At 48.5% G+C, this 17,732-nt stretch overlaps 1 protein-coding gene across 1 annotated transcript in view; it reads right to left on the bottom strand.

The window, feature by feature from the left end:
* Slc37a3 (solute carrier family 37 member 3) overlaps positions 1 to 17,732 on the bottom strand; it is a 42,640-nt gene that overhangs the window by 3,498 nt on the left and 21,410 nt on the right. The window contains exons 7-14 of the mRNA XM_038320653.1: positions 15,501 to 15,646; positions 13,050 to 13,146; positions 10,670 to 10,754; positions 9,701 to 9,879; positions 7,371 to 7,512; positions 5,960 to 6,061; positions 5,299 to 5,346; positions 4,398 to 4,549 (exon numbers count right to left, since the gene is read on the bottom strand). Of these exons, the coding sequence (XP_038176581.1) occupies positions 4,398 to 4,549; positions 5,299 to 5,346; positions 5,960 to 6,061; positions 7,371 to 7,512; positions 9,701 to 9,879; positions 10,670 to 10,754; positions 13,050 to 13,146; positions 15,501 to 15,646 (951 nt within the window). The remainder of the gene's footprint in view (positions 1 to 4,397; positions 4,550 to 5,298; positions 5,347 to 5,959; positions 6,062 to 7,370; positions 7,513 to 9,700; positions 9,880 to 10,669; positions 10,755 to 13,049; positions 13,147 to 15,500; positions 15,647 to 17,732) is intronic.

Below are 17,732 nucleotides of genomic sequence, written 5' to 3' on the forward strand. Positions count from 1 at the left end.
ATGCTGTAATGGCTACAGGCTTGGTCCACCACCCTGGCTCCATCTGCATTTTATTACTGGCTCATTCGACGCAAAACTGCAGAAGCTATACTCCTGCTTGCTGCATGTTTGCTCCACTCACTCACTCACTGTCCTGGAGGAAGAACAGTATCTGCTGTGCCTCATGTTCCCTCCTCATCTCCCAGGCCCTAGAGCTGATGCTTTCAGAGCAAGCTGTCGCCCCATGTGGCTCCCTTTTTAAGTGTTTCTGAGGCACAGTGTTACTGTGTAGGCCCAAGCAGCTAGAAGCTGATACCCAGTGAGGGCAGCCTCAAAAGCCCTCTCCCTTCGCACCACATGATCTGATCCACAACAGAACTCTTTTTTTTGTTTGTTTGGGATTTTTGGTTTTTATTTTTTTTTTTTTTTATTTTTGGTTTCTTGAAAAAGGGTTTCTCTGTGTAACCTGACTGTCCTCGAACTCAAACAAATCCACTTGCCTCTCCTCCCAGCTGCTGGGATTAAAGGTATCACGCCACCACACCTGGCTTTTCTCTTTCAACTACTGAAAAGAAGCTAAGAGCACTTAATCCAGCTCCCCCCCACACTCCTTACTACAGGAATAACTAACATAAAATTTGCTATTTTATTTTTTTAAAGAGTGTGTGTATGTGTGTGTGCATATATGTGCAGGCACGTGAGCTTGTGCCCAAGGGTAAAAGCTGAAAAGGGCATTGGGTATCCTCCCCCATCACATTGTCTCTTCCTCTGAGGTTTTCCCGGCCGTGGGGATCATGTCTTCTCAGCTAGGCTGGAAGCCACCAAGTCCCAGCAATCCTCCTGTTGATGGCTCTTTCAGAGTTGGGGTTACAGGTAAGCCTGGGATTCCCAGCTTGTTACCTCAAGGCTGGGATCCCAATGGGCCCTCTTGACTGCACAGCGGGTATCCTTCACCCGGGGGCCATCTCTCCAGTCCCCAGTTGTAACCATTTTTAAACACACAGGTCAGCAGCATCAATCACAGTAACAATGATGTGCAACCACAACAGCATTTACTTCCCAAATCTTCACCAGAACAAAAGCTCTGTAAACCACAGCACCCACACCCGAGCCATTGGCAAGTTCAAGCTTGTTTTCTTCTCCCCAGCCACTCTGTGGCCAGGGCTGGTCTTGATGGCACTACATAGCCTAGGACAGCCTTGAATTTGTGGCAATCCTCTTGTCCGGCTTCCAAGTGCTGAGATTACAAGATGGACCACCACGCCTGCCTTAATAACTTCTATTTGCTTTCTGAAGCTGTGAATTTGCCTACCATAGGCATTTCATGGAAATAATTTGGGTTTTTTTCCATATGATTTATTAGTCACTCACTCAGCAAATTTTCAAGGATATAGTAAGTACACACCACATTTTTTGGTTTTCGTTTTTGGTTTCCGAGACAGTGTTTGTAACTGTCCTGGAACTCGCTCTTGTAGACCAGGCTGGCCCTGGCCCTATTTCCTGCTTTTTTTTTTTTTTTTTTTTTTTTTTTGGTTTTTCGAGACAGAGTTTCTCTGTGGCTTTGGAGCCTGTCCTGGAACTAGCTCTTGTAGACCAGGCTGGCCTCGAACTCACAGAGATCCGTCTGCCTCTGCCTCCCGAGTGCTGGGATTAAAGGCCTGCGCCACCACCGTCCGGCTATTTCCTGCTTTTTAATTACAGCCATCTTCACTAGGAATGAAGCCAGGCCTCAGTGTGGTTCTGGTTTGTATTTCCCTACTAAGGCTATTGAGACTCTGCCTGTGTGTTATAGTAGCCATTTTTATGTATTTTCCATCAAAATTGGCTCCTATGTTTTCTTCTAAGAATTTCAAAATTTTAGCTTTTAGAGTAAGATCTTTGATCCACTTTGAGTTCACTGTCGCAGAGTATGAAACAAGGATTCAATTACACCCCTTTCACGTGGATATCTAGTTTGACCCATACCGCTGCTGAAGAGCCCACCTTCCCTTGCTGAACGTCTTGACACTAGTGTTGAAAATCACCTGACTGCACAGATGATGTAGCCCACACTAACCACAGTATTACTGAACTATGTGCTGGCAAAAGCTAAAGCAGGGTGATTGAGCGACGTAGCCTAGGTCCTGATAAATAGAAAGGGCTCTGGTACAGACAGAGCACAGACACCCAGGCTGGCAGCTGACCATCACATATAATGAGTGTTCTCCTGGAGGCATGAACCAGCTGCTATGGCAACCAGAACGAGAAACAACAAATCCTTGAAGAGTCAGGAGAAGGTGCAGGCAACACCATCACTTGGCACAGCCCAGGGAATAGCTGAGGGCCAGGCGGTGGAGTTTTAGCCTTCAGAGTTGGTGAGGCAATGGCAAATCATTCAAAAATCCCCAAGAGGCCAGGCATGGTGGCCCACACCTTTAACACTGGCACTTGGGAGGCAGAGGCAGGCGATCTCTGGGTTCCAGGACTGCCAGGGACACCAGGAAAGCTAAGAATGATTTATTCCTGACCCCTGTCCTGATTGTGGGGGTCAGTCTGAGAGTCACGCGATCATCATTAGGATCGGCACACTGACATGTGAGACATATAGGAATAAAACTCCATTTTGCTTTGTTTTTTTTTCTTAAATATTTATTTATTTATTGTGTATACAATATTCTGTCTCTGTGTATGCCTGAAGGCCAGAAGAGGGCACCAGACCTCATTACAGATGGTTGTGAGCCACCATGTGGTTGCTGGGAATTGAACTCAGGACCTTTGGAAGAGCAGGCAATGCTCTTAACCTCTGAGCCATCTCTCCAGCCCCCTTGCTTTGTTTTTTTGAGACAAGGTTTCTCTGTAGCTTTAGAGCCTGTCCTGGAACTCGCTCTGTAGATCAGGCTGGCCTCAAACTCATGGAGATCCACCTCCCTCTGCCTCCCGAGTGCTGGGATTAAAGGCGCTCGCCACCACCACCTGACTAAACTGATTATTTTAAATTGTTTCTCACAAATGTTCTCTAAGTGAATTGGGTGGGGAATTGTAATTGACATTACAGACATTTTACTTTGAATTTTCTTTTTTCCTTTTGAGGAGAGTTTCTCCCATAGCCCAGGTGACCTATAAAATACTCAATGTGATGGGACCAGAAGATGCCTCAGGGGGTAAAGACCCTTGTCACCTGAGTTCAAGCTCCAGAACCCACACAGTAGAAAGAGAACAAATTCTGACAGGGTTGTCCTGCCTTCTACACATGTGCCACACAGCATGCATGCCCCTGCTGTGGGATAACTCTTATATACTGTAAAGATTTGTCACTCATATTGGTTTAATAAAAGGCTGGTTGGCCAGGCAGGAAGTATAGGCGGGGCAACCAGACTAGGAGAATTCTGGGAAGAGGGAAGGCAGAGATGCAGTCGTCATCCAGAAGCAGAGGAAGCTGGATGAGAATGTCTTCCTGAGAAAAGGTACCAAGCCATATGGCTAAACATAGACAGAACTGTGGGTTAAGTTGTAAGAGGTAGTCAGTAATAAGCCTGAGCAATAGGCCAAACAGTTTATAATTAATATAGGCCTCTGTGTGCTTATTTGTGACTGAATGGCTATGGAACTGGGCAGGACAGAAACTTCCGTCTACATTCCCCCACATACAGACTCACACACATGTAAATATGTAGGTGTATAAAATAAAATGTTTATTCACTCTTCCTTCAGACAAGAAGCCTTCTGAATGGGTGACAGTGGCCCTGTTTGATTTCTATCACAGAGCATGAAGAAGTATTTCTCCTGCCCTTGTTAATTTTTTCCCCTGATCATACACTCAAATATCCTAAGTGTGTCAACCGTTTACTGTATAGTGCTTTGGAAGCAGCGTGTCTCCTGTGTGCCAGGAGCAGAGTCAGGAAAGGCTACAGGGGAACCAAACCATGATGCTGCTGCCCTCAGGGAGCCTGCATTACCACAGCGAGCAGACGCTGATACACATCCACTCCATGGCTGTGTACCATCAGGATAGTCCACTGTTCCCCACTGCTTGCTCTCTCACTGACCCAGAGCATCAGCTAGCAGCAATTCACCCACTAGCAAGGCAAACCAACAAACTTCAAGTCACTGTGACTACTAGAACAGGACCGTCTAGCCTCTCCGGCATCCACAGGGGAATTCACAGATCAGCAGGTCCACAGACTTCCAGTGTCCACATCCCAGATGATTACGGGATAGGGATACCTAAGTCACCCTCTGGCACCAGTCACAGATGTCTGGGCATGGAGAACACAGACTATACTCAGAGGCAGCTGTGAGGCAATCTATGGTCATATGAGATGCCTCCCATATCAGGTCGCACCTCTCAGAGGCTGAAAACCTAGGGCTTGCTATACAGCGGCTCGCAGCACAAGAGTGCCACCTACCGTGGGAGCCGGCAAGCACACGCTGTTTCTCACCTGGCCCACAGCAGCACCAATACTCCCGGTTCCGTCAACGATTCCCGTGACGGTTGCCAGAGCCTCACTGCTCCCTTGGATCAGTTCCTGGCGACCCAGGTCTGCAGAAATAGCCGAGCTAATCATATTGGATGGTCCACCAATAAAAAACCCTAAAGCCATAACGAGAACAGATTCGTGTTAAAATAGGATCCATAATTCTAGTCAGATAAGACAAAACATCAAAATGATGGAGAGAAACAGAAAATAAAGGAAGTGCTCCCAGACATATTTTCACACTAACTGGGATCTTCTAAAATCCCTCCCCAAAGGATGTGACACACTAGTGTCTGTACAGTACCTACGGGTAAGAACAAAAGAGCGGAACACACGTCCTTCCTATCGCTCGGTCCACCTAAGGCAACACCACACTGGCAAGAGAGGGACAAACAGTGCTGCTCCTGAGGTACAGGGACCCTAACTGCCACTGCGCTCATAAAGCCAACCCACGGCGGGGGCGGCGTGGGGCTTGTAAACTGGGTCATCCTAACCGGAATCAGTCACACATCATGCTGAATTAAAAAATAACTTTAACATACATCATGTTCCTTAATTGTACCCAGAATTTTACCTAGTGCTCAGGGAAATACCAACCCAGCTCGGCACTAGAGAAGAAGCTAGCTGTCCTGGACTTCCAATGAGCTACCTTCCTAAGTCACTTTCTGAAGTCAAATCCAGGCCTGGGGCAGCAATCTAAATGTTCAGGACACCTCCACAGGGAGAGCTTCTACCACAGAGGGTTGAGGGGGTCACAGCAGAGGGGAGAACCTGGCAAAGGAGGCATCGATTGAGTGCTACAGAGCCGAGGTTTTAGTGTCAGTGCATCTGTGGGAGCAGTGAGCGAACAGAATGTCTGCCATACCTGTGATGGTCATCAGAAGTGCATTGATGGACTTATTGTTTGGAGAGCCTGTGAGAGAAGAGACACATGGCACAGTGACTTGTGCAGGCACAGCAGTGGCATGTGCCTCCTTCAGTGCACAGCGGCTGCATCCCTGACACCTCACAATCCCTCTGGAGACAACAAAGACAGCCGACTCTCACCGCCCCTTCCAGCTTTTGTCCTGTCTGCCTCTGGCTGCTGCTCAAGCTAATGAGATGTCTAAAAGCCAGAGAAGACTCTACCATCTTTAGAACACGCGCGTGTGCACGTACACCCCCCCCACCCACACCCACACACACCCACACACACACCCACACCCCCCCCACACACACACACCCGGCCTACTAATTACCATCTTCCCGCTTTTGAAACCTTGTCCCCTTTTATGGTTTTATTGGCTCTAATGCTGTCCCACTGGAGCCGCCCCTCAAACAAAGCAATACACTCCCAAGCAAGCTTTTAAACAGACCCACAAAGCAGGAGAGATGCCAGTTTCCTTCCCACACAAATAAAACCATGTGATGACAGTTCCCAGGCACTGAGAGCTAATCACGGCTCTTCCCATGGCTGACCACTGACTCTGAGCGAGTGCCTACCTTCAAGTAATCAATAATCAAGGCAACTGCAAAGGGATACTCACGACTATACCCAACAAGGGACCCCACTGCCAGGAACAGGCTGAGGGCTAGCACAGGTGCTCTCTTCTGCAGCACATCGGAGATGAAGCCTTGCAGAGTCCCACCTTCAAGCACAAAGAGCACACGTAGGTGGAAAGGCGCCGTGGCTGGGCACAGCTATCTGAGGTACGCTCCTCAGGGGCCAAAGGCACAGCTGGCTCTCTCATGTCTCCCCTCCCCGCAGTGATGGCCCATGGACAGGACACCACAAATCAAGCATCAAAGTAAGAAAAGAGAAAACCTTCAGAACCATTATTATCCGTATATACTATTTTCCCCACCAAATAATGAGTGAGCGATCCCTGGACTTTCTTCACTCTAACTTAAAGCATGATGAACTGACTAAGTGAACCTTACTGCCAGCACCCTGGAGACTGGAGCAGGAAGACCATAAACCACAAAGCAGCTCAGGCTGCCTAGTGTGGGCTTGGCCTCAACAACACCAAGTTTAAGGAAGACGCCTCACACGCTATCAACAGAGCCTCTGGGCTGCAGCTTTCCTTCTGCACCGAGGTACCTTTAATTTCGGAGGACACAGAATATGGCAGGTCTCGGGCTGTCTATATCACCTTAGGCTCTGGACCTGAGGCTACCAATGGCCGAATTCAGATACGAGGCCAGTGTGCCACCTAAGGGCCTACTGTGCCGGTCATGCTCTCAGGGTAGCTTGGTCTTACTGTATCTCTGTATCACGGACACAGAGGTGTTAAGGTGGGGCCCCAGTGTGCAATCCATGGGCCTTATTTAACAGTTTATTATTTCCTTTTTGCATTTCTGCCTACACCACAAAGACCCTTGTAAAATCTGTTGTGGAACTAGGGTTATTTATTTGCTAGCATGCACAAAGTCCAGGGTTCAATCCGCAGCCTGGAAAATAAAACAAATCCTCCATACACAGCAAGGCAATTGCGAACACAGACATACACAAGAAAGGAAAGGAAAATCCCTGCTCTTCCTCCCTCTGATATCTGACAATCTACCCAGAAAGGTGCTGTGTTTGCTTCCTTGGCCAGAGACACGGGGGACAGTGGGAAGAAGCCGGAGCGAACATATTCCCACTCCACCTTGAAGCTCTCACAAAATCAGCTTCAAAGCCAAGCCACCCCTGAAAGCATACAAAGGGGCTGCATTTAAAGGGATTCCCGAGCGGTCCCAAGACAAAAGGACTGATCCATCAACCAAAGACTAAGAAAAGACAGCCTATGAATCGCAGCCGTCTCGGGCTGCCTCTCCTCTCTATGGGCTTTTTGTTCTCACACAAGTCTGCATGTTTACTGGTCGGGTGGGTTGGGAGAGACGGCTGTGGAGCAAGCAGTAAAACTTCAAATGAAGCAAGGTTCCTGCCTATGTGGAAGGAGATGCGCACGTGCGTACCTACAATGCCTCCGACATCGTACCAAATGGACAGCTTGTCGGCTTCGGCTTCCTTCCACCCGAAGTTGTTGCTCAGATAAAAGGGCAGCCAGAAGAAGAAGGAGTAATTCACCAGTTTCAGGCAGGCATAGGCCAGTGAGTACTGCAAGAAAAACACAGCTATCAACGAGCAGCAAACGGCACAGCATGACTTCCCTGACTTTACCTGGGAGCCCTCTTCTCTTGACTCTCACTGGCTTCTAAAACAAACAAACAAAGAACAACAACAAAAAACGCGTGCAGCTTTTTCTTAGCTATCTCCAGTGTCTTCTCCTATCACTCCTCTGGTAAAGCAAGCCAGTGTCTGGAGCCCAGGAGCAGTGCACACTGTACCCACGTTTCTTTATTCAGACAAAAGGTCCATGGTATCCGTGCTGCCAACCCGCATCAGCCACGGACGGATCAGCCCAGCTAACATCTCGGCTCACACTGCAGGCAGCCAGACTTCCTTGGTTCTTTCCCTACACAGTTAATGCTGGACACTACGGAGAGCAAAGCGGCCCAGTCACACACAGAAAGAGAGCCACCTGAGGACCGTTTTCATATTAGAGCTCCCCAAAAGCCCTACATCCCACAAAGGAGTGCATCTCTGGTGGGCCAAAAAGGAAGGGATGTGGTCATGACTGGCCTCCTGGCTCTCTTTTGAAGGAGAGCGGCCTTAAGTGGGTGATGGCAGAGACTCCTGCGTCCAACACATTATTACCAGGAAACCCTGACTATTAGCATCAAAGGGAAGGCGGAGGCAGAGGGCTGACTTCAAAGGGTGTCTGGCTTGTACACACTCCTGCCCCTGAGCGCCAGCTATTCCCCAGGTGCCACTTGTTCTAAAAGAGCTTCTAGCAGGGCAGCAGCCACCCGTAGAGAGCCAAATCCCAACCAGCAGAGCTCACTGCCCACAGGCTGCTACAAAGACAAAGGCACGGGTTAACTAGACTTCCTTTCCACCCCGCCCAAGCTGGAGAACAATGGCTTAGGAAGTACAAAGGAACCAGCAAAAGAGCTTCTTGTTTGGTCACAGCAAACCCAAGTTCTGTCTCAACCCAAGCAACTACCATCAAAATGTTTTAATAACTGAAAGACAGGATCTTCCTGAGTACAGGCCCACAAGAACCAGAGTCGTCCTAATGCTAACCACCGTCCCTGGAGTCGAGCATTTCAGGATGTCACACTTATATCTGACTGACACTTGACTGCCAGCTGGAAGGGTTAGTTTGCTGGGGTTTTTTTTTTTGTTGTTGTTTGTTTGTTTGTTTGTTTTGTAGAGAGGCAGGAGGCAGAAAAAAGCTGAGAGGAAGGCGGAGGCAGAGGATGGCCTACAGAGGGACTCTAGTGGGGGCGGGGACAATGCATAAGCATCCTGAAAGCAAGGTGACAAAAAAAAAGCAAGGGGTCAACTACACCACGAGCAGAGCAGCCGGAGCTCTACACCCAGGCAAGATGGGTGTCCTGGCCACCCCACAGGAAGGGGAACTGAGTGGCAAGGATGGGTTGGGGGACTTAACCAGGTCTCACAGGAAGTTAGCGGGCAAGCTGGAAACACAACCTAGGCCTCTTAACTTGCACTCCAACGGTAGGGCACCCAAAACATCAAGACAGACGGACTGCAGCAGAAGGGGTTTGGCTCACACAGAGGTTTTCCTGACTGCAAAGGTTGTGGAAACACTGGAATGTGTTACCAAGAAATACTGAATAGGGGCTGGAGAGATGGCTCAGAGGTTAAGAGCATTGCCTGCTCTTCCAAAGGTCCTGAGTTCAATTCCCAGTCAACCACATGGTGGCTCACAACCATCTGTAATGGGGTCTGGTGCCCTCTTCAGGCCTGCGGTCATACACACAGACAGAATATTGTATACATAATAAATAAATAAATAATTTAAAGAAAAAAAAAAGAAATACTGAATATTCTGCCCTGGACAGGGCAACAGCCTGCTCCCTCGAATGAACAGAAGTCACAAACAAGGCAGAGAGTGAACCATTCAGAACCCCTCTAGGTCCGTGTAGATGCCACAGACTCAAAACACATTATTTAAAACCTTGTTATTTTGCCTCAGTAGTTACAAGCTAGGTCAGGGCAGCAGTTCATGGGCTACACCTGGCCACGTCCCTCTGCAGCTTCTATGTGCTACAGAGCCGAGTGATCGCACTAAGATTTTTCAGTTCCCCCAAGCTGCAAATATTTAGTCTCTGGGTTTTCTAGGCTATCAGGGAAACTGAGGGATGCGACACAATCATCTCAAAACAAAACATATCAGCACGACCCCTGGCCAGGAAGGAGCTAGGCGAGCCCTCACCGGTATGACTCCAGGAAGGCAGCAAGCCTGGTGAAAGCTTATCGCCGTCACTTGGGTGACAGCCCCATCCTCTTGGATTGAATAATTGGGCTCGTACTCGTCTTCATTTTCAGCACCATTAATGAGGGGCCTGTGTGAATCTTCTTCAGGGTTTTCTTCTGCCTCGATACTTGGAAGACCTAGGACAGCAAAAACAGCGGCCATTTACAGAGCACCACCCGTGTGCCTGTCCACTGTGTGCCTGCCCACCGTGTGCCTGCCCATGTGCAAGGCTTCACACTCATCACCACTTGGGGGCTGAGGCTGTTCTTATTTTCCTCGTGTTGAAGACCTAACTAGGGTCCAGACACCAAGGAAATTAAAGCCAATGAAGGTTCCAGAGTCTGTTGGCTCAAAAATCAGAAGAGCTGCACACCCCTGTTCCTATGGCTTCACTTGTACACAGTCCACATTTAACCATAAAAAAATATCAAACTGGCTGGGCGATGGTGGCACACGCCTTTAATCCCAGCACTTGGGGGGGGGGGGGGGGAGGGTGGCAGAGACAAGTGGAGCTCTGTGAGTTCGAGACCAGTCTGGTCTACAGAGCTAGTTCCAGGACATCTAGGGCAGTTACACAGAGAAACCCTATCTTGAAAAACAAAAAACATCAAACTGAATCCTGAATCATCTTCCTAAAGGAAAAGAATTTAGTCTCAAGATATGACATTCTTAGCCAGTATCTCAATTACACAAACCGTCTACAAATGTTCGGATCTTCCTGCACTCAAATGTGAGCCTCACTCCCCTCAAACACATGCAGTGGTGATAGACTGGCTGTAACTGGACGGGATGCACAGGGCAAAACTGCTCCTAAGTGCCCTGAGAGGAGTGTGCAGCTTTCTTCCGGGAATCCCAGTTCCTGTCCTTGGACCTCCCTTGGCTCACAATAGTAAGATATTTTGAATGGAAGAGATGGCTTCTCCTCACCAATTTCTTCTGGTGACACCAGTAGTCCAAAGAAGATGACAATTCCACCAGCAAACTGCACAGATGCAGTCACCAGAAAGGCGTACTGGAGGAGAGAAGAGACAGCTGAGGTGAGTCTTATTCAGAGGTGGTCATCATAGCTGTGTTCATTACAGACACACGAGGGGAAGTTGGGAGGACTTCAGAACCCAGGGTTTCCAGGCTAGGCACTGCGCCAAGTGTCCTGACATGTGAGTCCCCACTGCATTTTCCCAAGGACATGGCGAGGCTCACAGAGGATCATTAGGGTCCCCTGGATACCAAGTGGCACTATTACAATTGAAAAGTCAGGATTAGCCCCCAAAATCTCATTCTTTTTGTCATTCAAACTCCTACGGAGACACAGTATCTGCCCTTGAAGACATGTCACCCAGTTGAGGGGATTAAGCAATACACTACAGTCTGAATAGGTAGCATGCAGCTAAATAAACAAGACCTAGCCCTAGCAGAAACCTACAGGATTCAAAAGGAAGAAGAGCTGGAAGGAGGCTGACGCAGCTCGATGATGTTGAAGGGCATGGTGGGAAATTATCCTCCTGGGCACAGCAGCAGAGGCGCTGGCAGCCTGGGGATGAGATGGGCGCTCCCTGAATGCCTTAGGGGAGGGCTTCTGCCTGGGACCAGGGGGAAGAAAACCGCCACAGGAGGTGGAGGTGAGCCTGGAAGACTCAGTGGCCAGTCTGTAGGAGCTGCCTTATCAATACAGACAATGAGGCAGAGTTTTTAAACAAGGAACAACAAAATCAAAGCCGCCATTTCCAGAAGCCAGATCCTGGAGCAGCACAGGGGTGAGTGAAATTCACACTTGAACAATTAGTACAAGTCAAGTGTGACAGATGGGAAAACGTCTGGGGGGGGAAGGGGACTGTGATAGATGATGGGCTTCTACCTGGACCAGAACAGCTCTCTCTGAGAGAGCAACTTCCTTTTAATTACTTAGGTTTCTAACCAGGCAACCTATTCAAGAAAATAAGCATTAAGAGATGGAGTAAATCCTTTCTGCCCGATCCCTTCCCAACCCATCCAACTCTCAATTATCCAAACATATAAGCACTGCTGTATAATTTTTGTTCTGCAGGGACCATTGGGAAACATACAAGCTAATACAAGCATCTCCATCCCGCCTTTCTCCAAAGTGGCGTCTCAGGGCACACTGCCTGGCCTGCTTGCTGTCTGAGATCTTCCCAGTGTCTGGATCTCCTGGTCCTGAGTCGCAGCTACACGGCATCCTCCAACAGGTAGGCTGGAGTTTAACTACCTCTCTGTCGGCTGACTTTTAACATCAGCCTTCGCTGTTACAACCTGTGCTGAGATAACTGCAGATTACACTGACTGTTAACGTGTAAGCACATTCGCTGGTGCCGCTACTTCCCAGGGGTGGAACAGCTCGGTCAGAGCAGCTGTAATCTGACAGACAATGCCAACAACTGCCATGACCATTGCTTCACAACCTCAAGAGCACAACAGGTCACTGGCCTGCATTTTACCAAGCGAGTAAGCACACAGTATAGTCTTTCTGTTGTTCCCTTATTCATTTACTTATTTTTCTATAAAAATAACTTACTGGTTTTAAAAAAAAACCCAAAATGTACTTCTATGACTTTCAGACAATCCGCATCCTTCTGATTCCTCATTCACACGTAGATACTTGGCAGGCAGAGCACGCACTGCCCAGCTCTCCACACACCAGCACTGTAACAGACAGCCTCTTGCTCTGTGGCTCTAGGGACCATTTTCCAGGGGTTCACCTCGAGCATCACTCCGGCTCCTAGGCCTATCTGGGATGGATGCCTAGGGTTTCTTGACCATTAGATTCCTCAGGAACTCAAAGCAGTTAAAACAATCCAAACAACTGGCAGCATCTCATGATGATGCTCCCTCTGACTCAGGGTCAGAAAGAACAAGATCTGTTTTTACTCCTCTTTCTATAAGCACAGGCTTACTTCGATTTGAGCCAGCTGGGGATCCACTACTCCACCCCACTCAGACTCTGCCAAATGTTCAGCAGACTGAACATGCCTACCTCAAAGATTACCTCCCATCTGGATGGACTTTGTTGGCTGTGTACCCTGTAGATAGAAGGTTCCCTCAGAGGCCCCTCCATACCCACAATGGACCACTGAGCATTAGTGTTTACCACACACCCCAAGGCCCCTGCAAACCAAGTCAGCTTCCTTCTATCAATAACAGCACACATGGCCCCTTCTTGCCAGGCACGGCGGTGCACGCCTATAATCACAGCACTTGGGCAGAGAAGGGAAGAGGAAAAGAAGTTCAAGGTCACCCTGGGTTAGATAGCAAGAACGAGTGTACACACACAAACGGTGAAAGAAATACCCACCTCATAACCATACTGCAGAACAGATGAAGCCAGGCATGCTCCCAAAATATTGCCCACTGAAGCACAGGCACTCCAGAGGCCAAAGACAACGCCTCGGCTAAGGAGAACAAAGACCAAAGGCAATGTGTCAGAGGGATTCTGTGTGCATGTCAAAATAAAAATGGCTCAAACAGTAAAGATGTACATTACGAAGAATTAACGTTCTATTTAAATCTTTGAAAAATATGCCAGAATGATAAAACCAGATTCTTCTGAGATTTCATGATGCTAGATTTTCATTTAGATGCTAAATGTTGAACTCTTGAGTCGGAGCACTTGCAGAGCAATAGCAAAATCTTGAATTCCTTGTACAGAAAGAACTAAAGAAGCCAGGGATGGTGGCTAACGCCTCTAATCCCCCTGCATTTGGAAGGCTAGGGTAGGACGGCAGCAGGTTCAAGGCTCCCATGTCACATGGCAAGACACTGCCTCAAGAAAAAACAAAAAAAAAAGATGAAAAGCTCCAATACTATAAAAATACTGAAACCCATCAAGGGGTCATGGAAGGGGCAAGTAAGCAAGCCAGGACCTAGGCGCAGGAGAAGAATCTGGCCTGTGACCCCCAGATCAGTGGACTTCGTGGATTACTGCTAAGGTTTCCACGGAGTCAGAGTCTAAAGCAACACTGGTCCGACTCCTCTCATTACAGTGCTTCTTCACTACCAGTCTGCCAGGCACCGGAGAGGCCAGAGCAAGAGGGTTACAAGTTCAAAACCAGCCTGGGTTCTACAGTACGACTCCGCCCCAAAGGCTCCTCCCATCTGCATGGGTGTGAACCCTGGAGATGGCAGGTCCCTTCAGAGGCCCCTCCACGCCCGTGATGGACCATGGGCAGCGGGGCAGCCGAGGCACACACCCACTTTCCGCTCGGTGCTCACACTTTTACCATCTTTCCTCTTCTTGCATTACATTCTTGGGACTTCCACGCTGGACTGCAACTTGAGCGATTAGAATTCGTTACACAGTCCAAGGCCCCTGCAAACCAAGTTAGCTTCCTTCTGTCAGTAACATCACACGCTGTGGTCCAGAAAGCACGAAGCCTTCTTGCCAGGCATGGTGGTGCACGCCTATAATCACAGTGCTCAGGAAGCAGAGAGGTAGATCTCTGCGGGTTTGAGGTCAGCCAGGGTTACACAGAGACCAGAAATTTTAAGCCGAGTGTGGGAGCACACACATGGGAGGCAGAGCAGATGGATCTCTGAGTCTGAAGCCAGTCTGGTCTGTACTAGTCAGGGCAACCAGTGAGACTCTAGCTCAAAAAGAGAAAAAGAAAAAAGGGCTGGGGAATAACACTCTATGGTAGAGCACTTGCCTAGTATTCATGAAGTCCTGTGCATCTCTAATTCCACCAAAAATTCTTTTCATTCATTATTTTTTTCTTTCTTTCATCCTTTCTTTTTTTGTTTTTTTTTTTTTTGTTTTGTTTTTGTTTTTGTTTTGAGACAGGGTTTCTCTATAGCTTTGGGGCCTGTCCTGGAACTTGCTCTGTAGATCAGGTTGGTCTCGAACTCACAGAGATCCACCTGCCTCTGCCTCCTGAGTGCTGGGGTTAAAGGCGTGCACCATCACTGCCCGGCTTCATTGATTTTTGAAAACAAACAAAAAACCCAAAATATAAAAAGTAAACACCTTTCCAATGCAATCCCGGTTTCCTACGTGTAAGAGCAATCATGCAAAGAAAGCAGACAGGAGGTGAGCATGCTCTGGCAACACATACACTGATCCAGGGAAAATGACTAAACTCCCAAGTCATTGATGCTTCTGAAACAGGAGCATCAGCAACAGTGATAAACCACACGGCAAGTCTGGTTCACTTGAGTTATTTCCCATCCTATGCACTCAGCATGTCTTCTTTGGGTAGACATGGAGGATTCATCAGCAGGCACCTCCCTTTCTTCTGCAGTCTGCACCACACATACCAAGTCCAACAAACATACCGTAAGCCCCAAATCATGGCGACATCTGAATGAGAGCACTCCCCCTTTTGGTGGCCTTAGGCCCATCACACAGATAACTCTCTTTCTATACTGGCAGCATCTTCTACACGCTACACAATGCTCTGTAGCTGGGCTATGTCCCTGACTTTCATGGCTACTTCTGGGCTGTTTCCTTATTGTTAATGCAATGATAAGGAAACCACAGTCTCAAATATGGCAAAGGGAGCTAAACTCAAAGGAACACGCATAATGGATGGTATTCGGGTGGAACCATGACAGTTTCTAGGGAGAGAGGCTAAGAAGAACGAACTGGGAAATGCAGCCACAGGAATACGCCTCTCTGGTGTCTACAGACCACCACTCTCATGGACCTTCTCTGTCTAAAACAGAGAGGATGAGGAGTGCTCTACAGCCCTGAGCCGAGGTAACAGTCTGACCAGACTCAGTGATCCACTCAGAGAAGGAAGCAGCATACCCAGCTTTCCCGAACCAGTTGCCCATCACGGCCACCACACAGGGCCAGCCAGTGGACTGCAGCAGGCCGTTCACTATCCACAGGCCACAGTAGAGCCACTTGTTGTAGAAGCGCAGCCATTCCGTAAGAGTGCCGAAGACAAACTCCTTCGAGAAAAGGAAAGAGAAGGGGACATGCAGCATCACACGGGCGCTTCCAATAAACCCAACCACTTTTCAGGATACACAAAAACTACAGCCGTGGGATGGGGAAATGGCTCAGTGGGTAACTATGCTTGCTATGAGGGCATGAAGACCCAAGTTCAAATCCTAGCACCTTTGTCAGAGCTTGAGTGTGGTCTTATGTACCCTGGCAACCCAGTGCTGTGTGGGATGCAGACAGAAGGATTGCTCACTAGACGTCAGCGAAGTTCCCACCAGTTCAGTGAGAGACCCTGCCTCAAGACAGTAAGGGAGAGAGTGAGAGAGCAAAAGCCACAATGTTCTCCACTGGCTTCTGTATGCATGCACCTGCACAAGCACACACACACACACACACACACACACCACTCCCTTCAACTTGCACCCTCCATTCTAGAAGCAGAGGTTTCCTTTACCATCTATTCCCGCATCCCCTCTGGGAACTGAAGCACTCCAGAGGACTGAAGCACTACATGAACCCAGGTGTGCACACTGGGTCAGAACAGAACCAGGTGCTGAGCTTCGGGACTGTCCCAGGTAAGCCCGCTATGGCTACGGGATTGTCCCAGGTGAGCCCGCTGTGGCTGCAGGACTGTCCCAGGTGAGCCAGCTGTGGCTGCAGGACTGTCCCAGGTGAGCCAGCTGTGGCTGCAGGACTGTCCCAGGTGAGCCAGCTGTGGCTGCGGGACTGTCCCAGGTGAGCCAGCTGTGGCTGCGGGACTGTCCCAGGTGAGCCAGCTGTGGCTAGGCAGTTACTAAGTTCAGGCACGTAAGCGAGCCCTGCCTATCATCTGCTGAATTATTCAGCAGTTTCCATCATGCGCAGGCATTCTGCAGTTGAAGTCTATTCTGAGAGGACTTGGCGTGGGTAAGTAGAATACTATAGATCTCAGTTGTACGTCTAGAATAAGCAAAACCACAAGGACAGGAAAATGGTCAATGGTTGCCAGCAGCTGTGGAAGAGGGAGAGGTAGTCATCCGATCACGCTTGTTTGTGGAAACAAGATTACAACCTAGAGGGTTTATATATACATCTGAATGTTTTTAAATATTAAAAAAGTAAGTATATAAGTGCAGCTCATTGGCTTATAAAAGTGTTTTGATATCTAAAACTTTAAGAAAAAAGGTTTTTTTTCAGTATGCAAATGGCAAACATTGAAAAACTAAAATAAATCAGAATCTAACTAAAGTCTAGGAGTTGATTCAAATCAGTAAGAACCCGTACTGACTGGCAGCCAGCAAGATGACTGATTCAGATGCTGCCCTGCACAGCACCTCACCGTTAGGTGCCATTCGTACACACACACACACACACACACACACACACACACACGACCCTCGCTGAACCGTGCGAGAAGGGGATCTGCACAGCACATCCCCTTGGCAAATGAGGAAGGGGAAACACTGGAGAAAGAGGAGGCAAGCTGAGCTATCTCAGGTTAGGGTCTGGGGGCTTACCCTGGAAAGCAAAACTGAAGCCTAAGCACAGGTGAAGAGGGAAAAACGCGAGCAAGAGCCCAGAAGAGGCCATGAGTGATTCCTGCCAGAGCAGGACCTCAGAGAGAGGTGCAGAGACAGGGGTGTCAACTGGCCATGACTGAGGGCCGTCTGAGGCAAGAAGATGGAGAATAAAAGCATTGGGTAGCAAACAGTGGCCAGGTTAGGGAATCAACAGTCAGGGCAGGCAAGCAAGCGTGATTGTCAGGCAACCTGAGACCAGGCTCCAGATAGCCCCAACACAGTGCTGTTTATTCAGACTATGGGAATCAAGGAAGAACGCCAGGGTTCTTGCTGTAAAAAGACCCGCCTACATGAAAGACACACAGGATGACAGACAGCACGAAGACTAGTCTCATTCCTCCACGCTAGATGCAGAGGAAAGGGTTAGCTATGATCTAGACCATCTGATCAAAATAGCAGTAGCTGTGTGTTTTTAAATTTTATTCATTACTCGTGCTTATGTTTATGATATGCAAGTATGAGTTGGGGTACACACATGCCAGAGTGCACTCGTGGAGGTCAGAGGGCAACTTTTCAGCGTGCCTCTCCATCC

This window comes from Arvicola amphibius, chromosome 2 (genome assembly GCF_903992535.2).
Source record: "Arvicola amphibius chromosome 2, mArvAmp1.2, whole genome shotgun sequence".
Classification (NCBI taxonomy): domain Eukaryota; kingdom Metazoa; phylum Chordata; class Mammalia; order Rodentia; family Cricetidae; genus Arvicola; species Arvicola amphibius.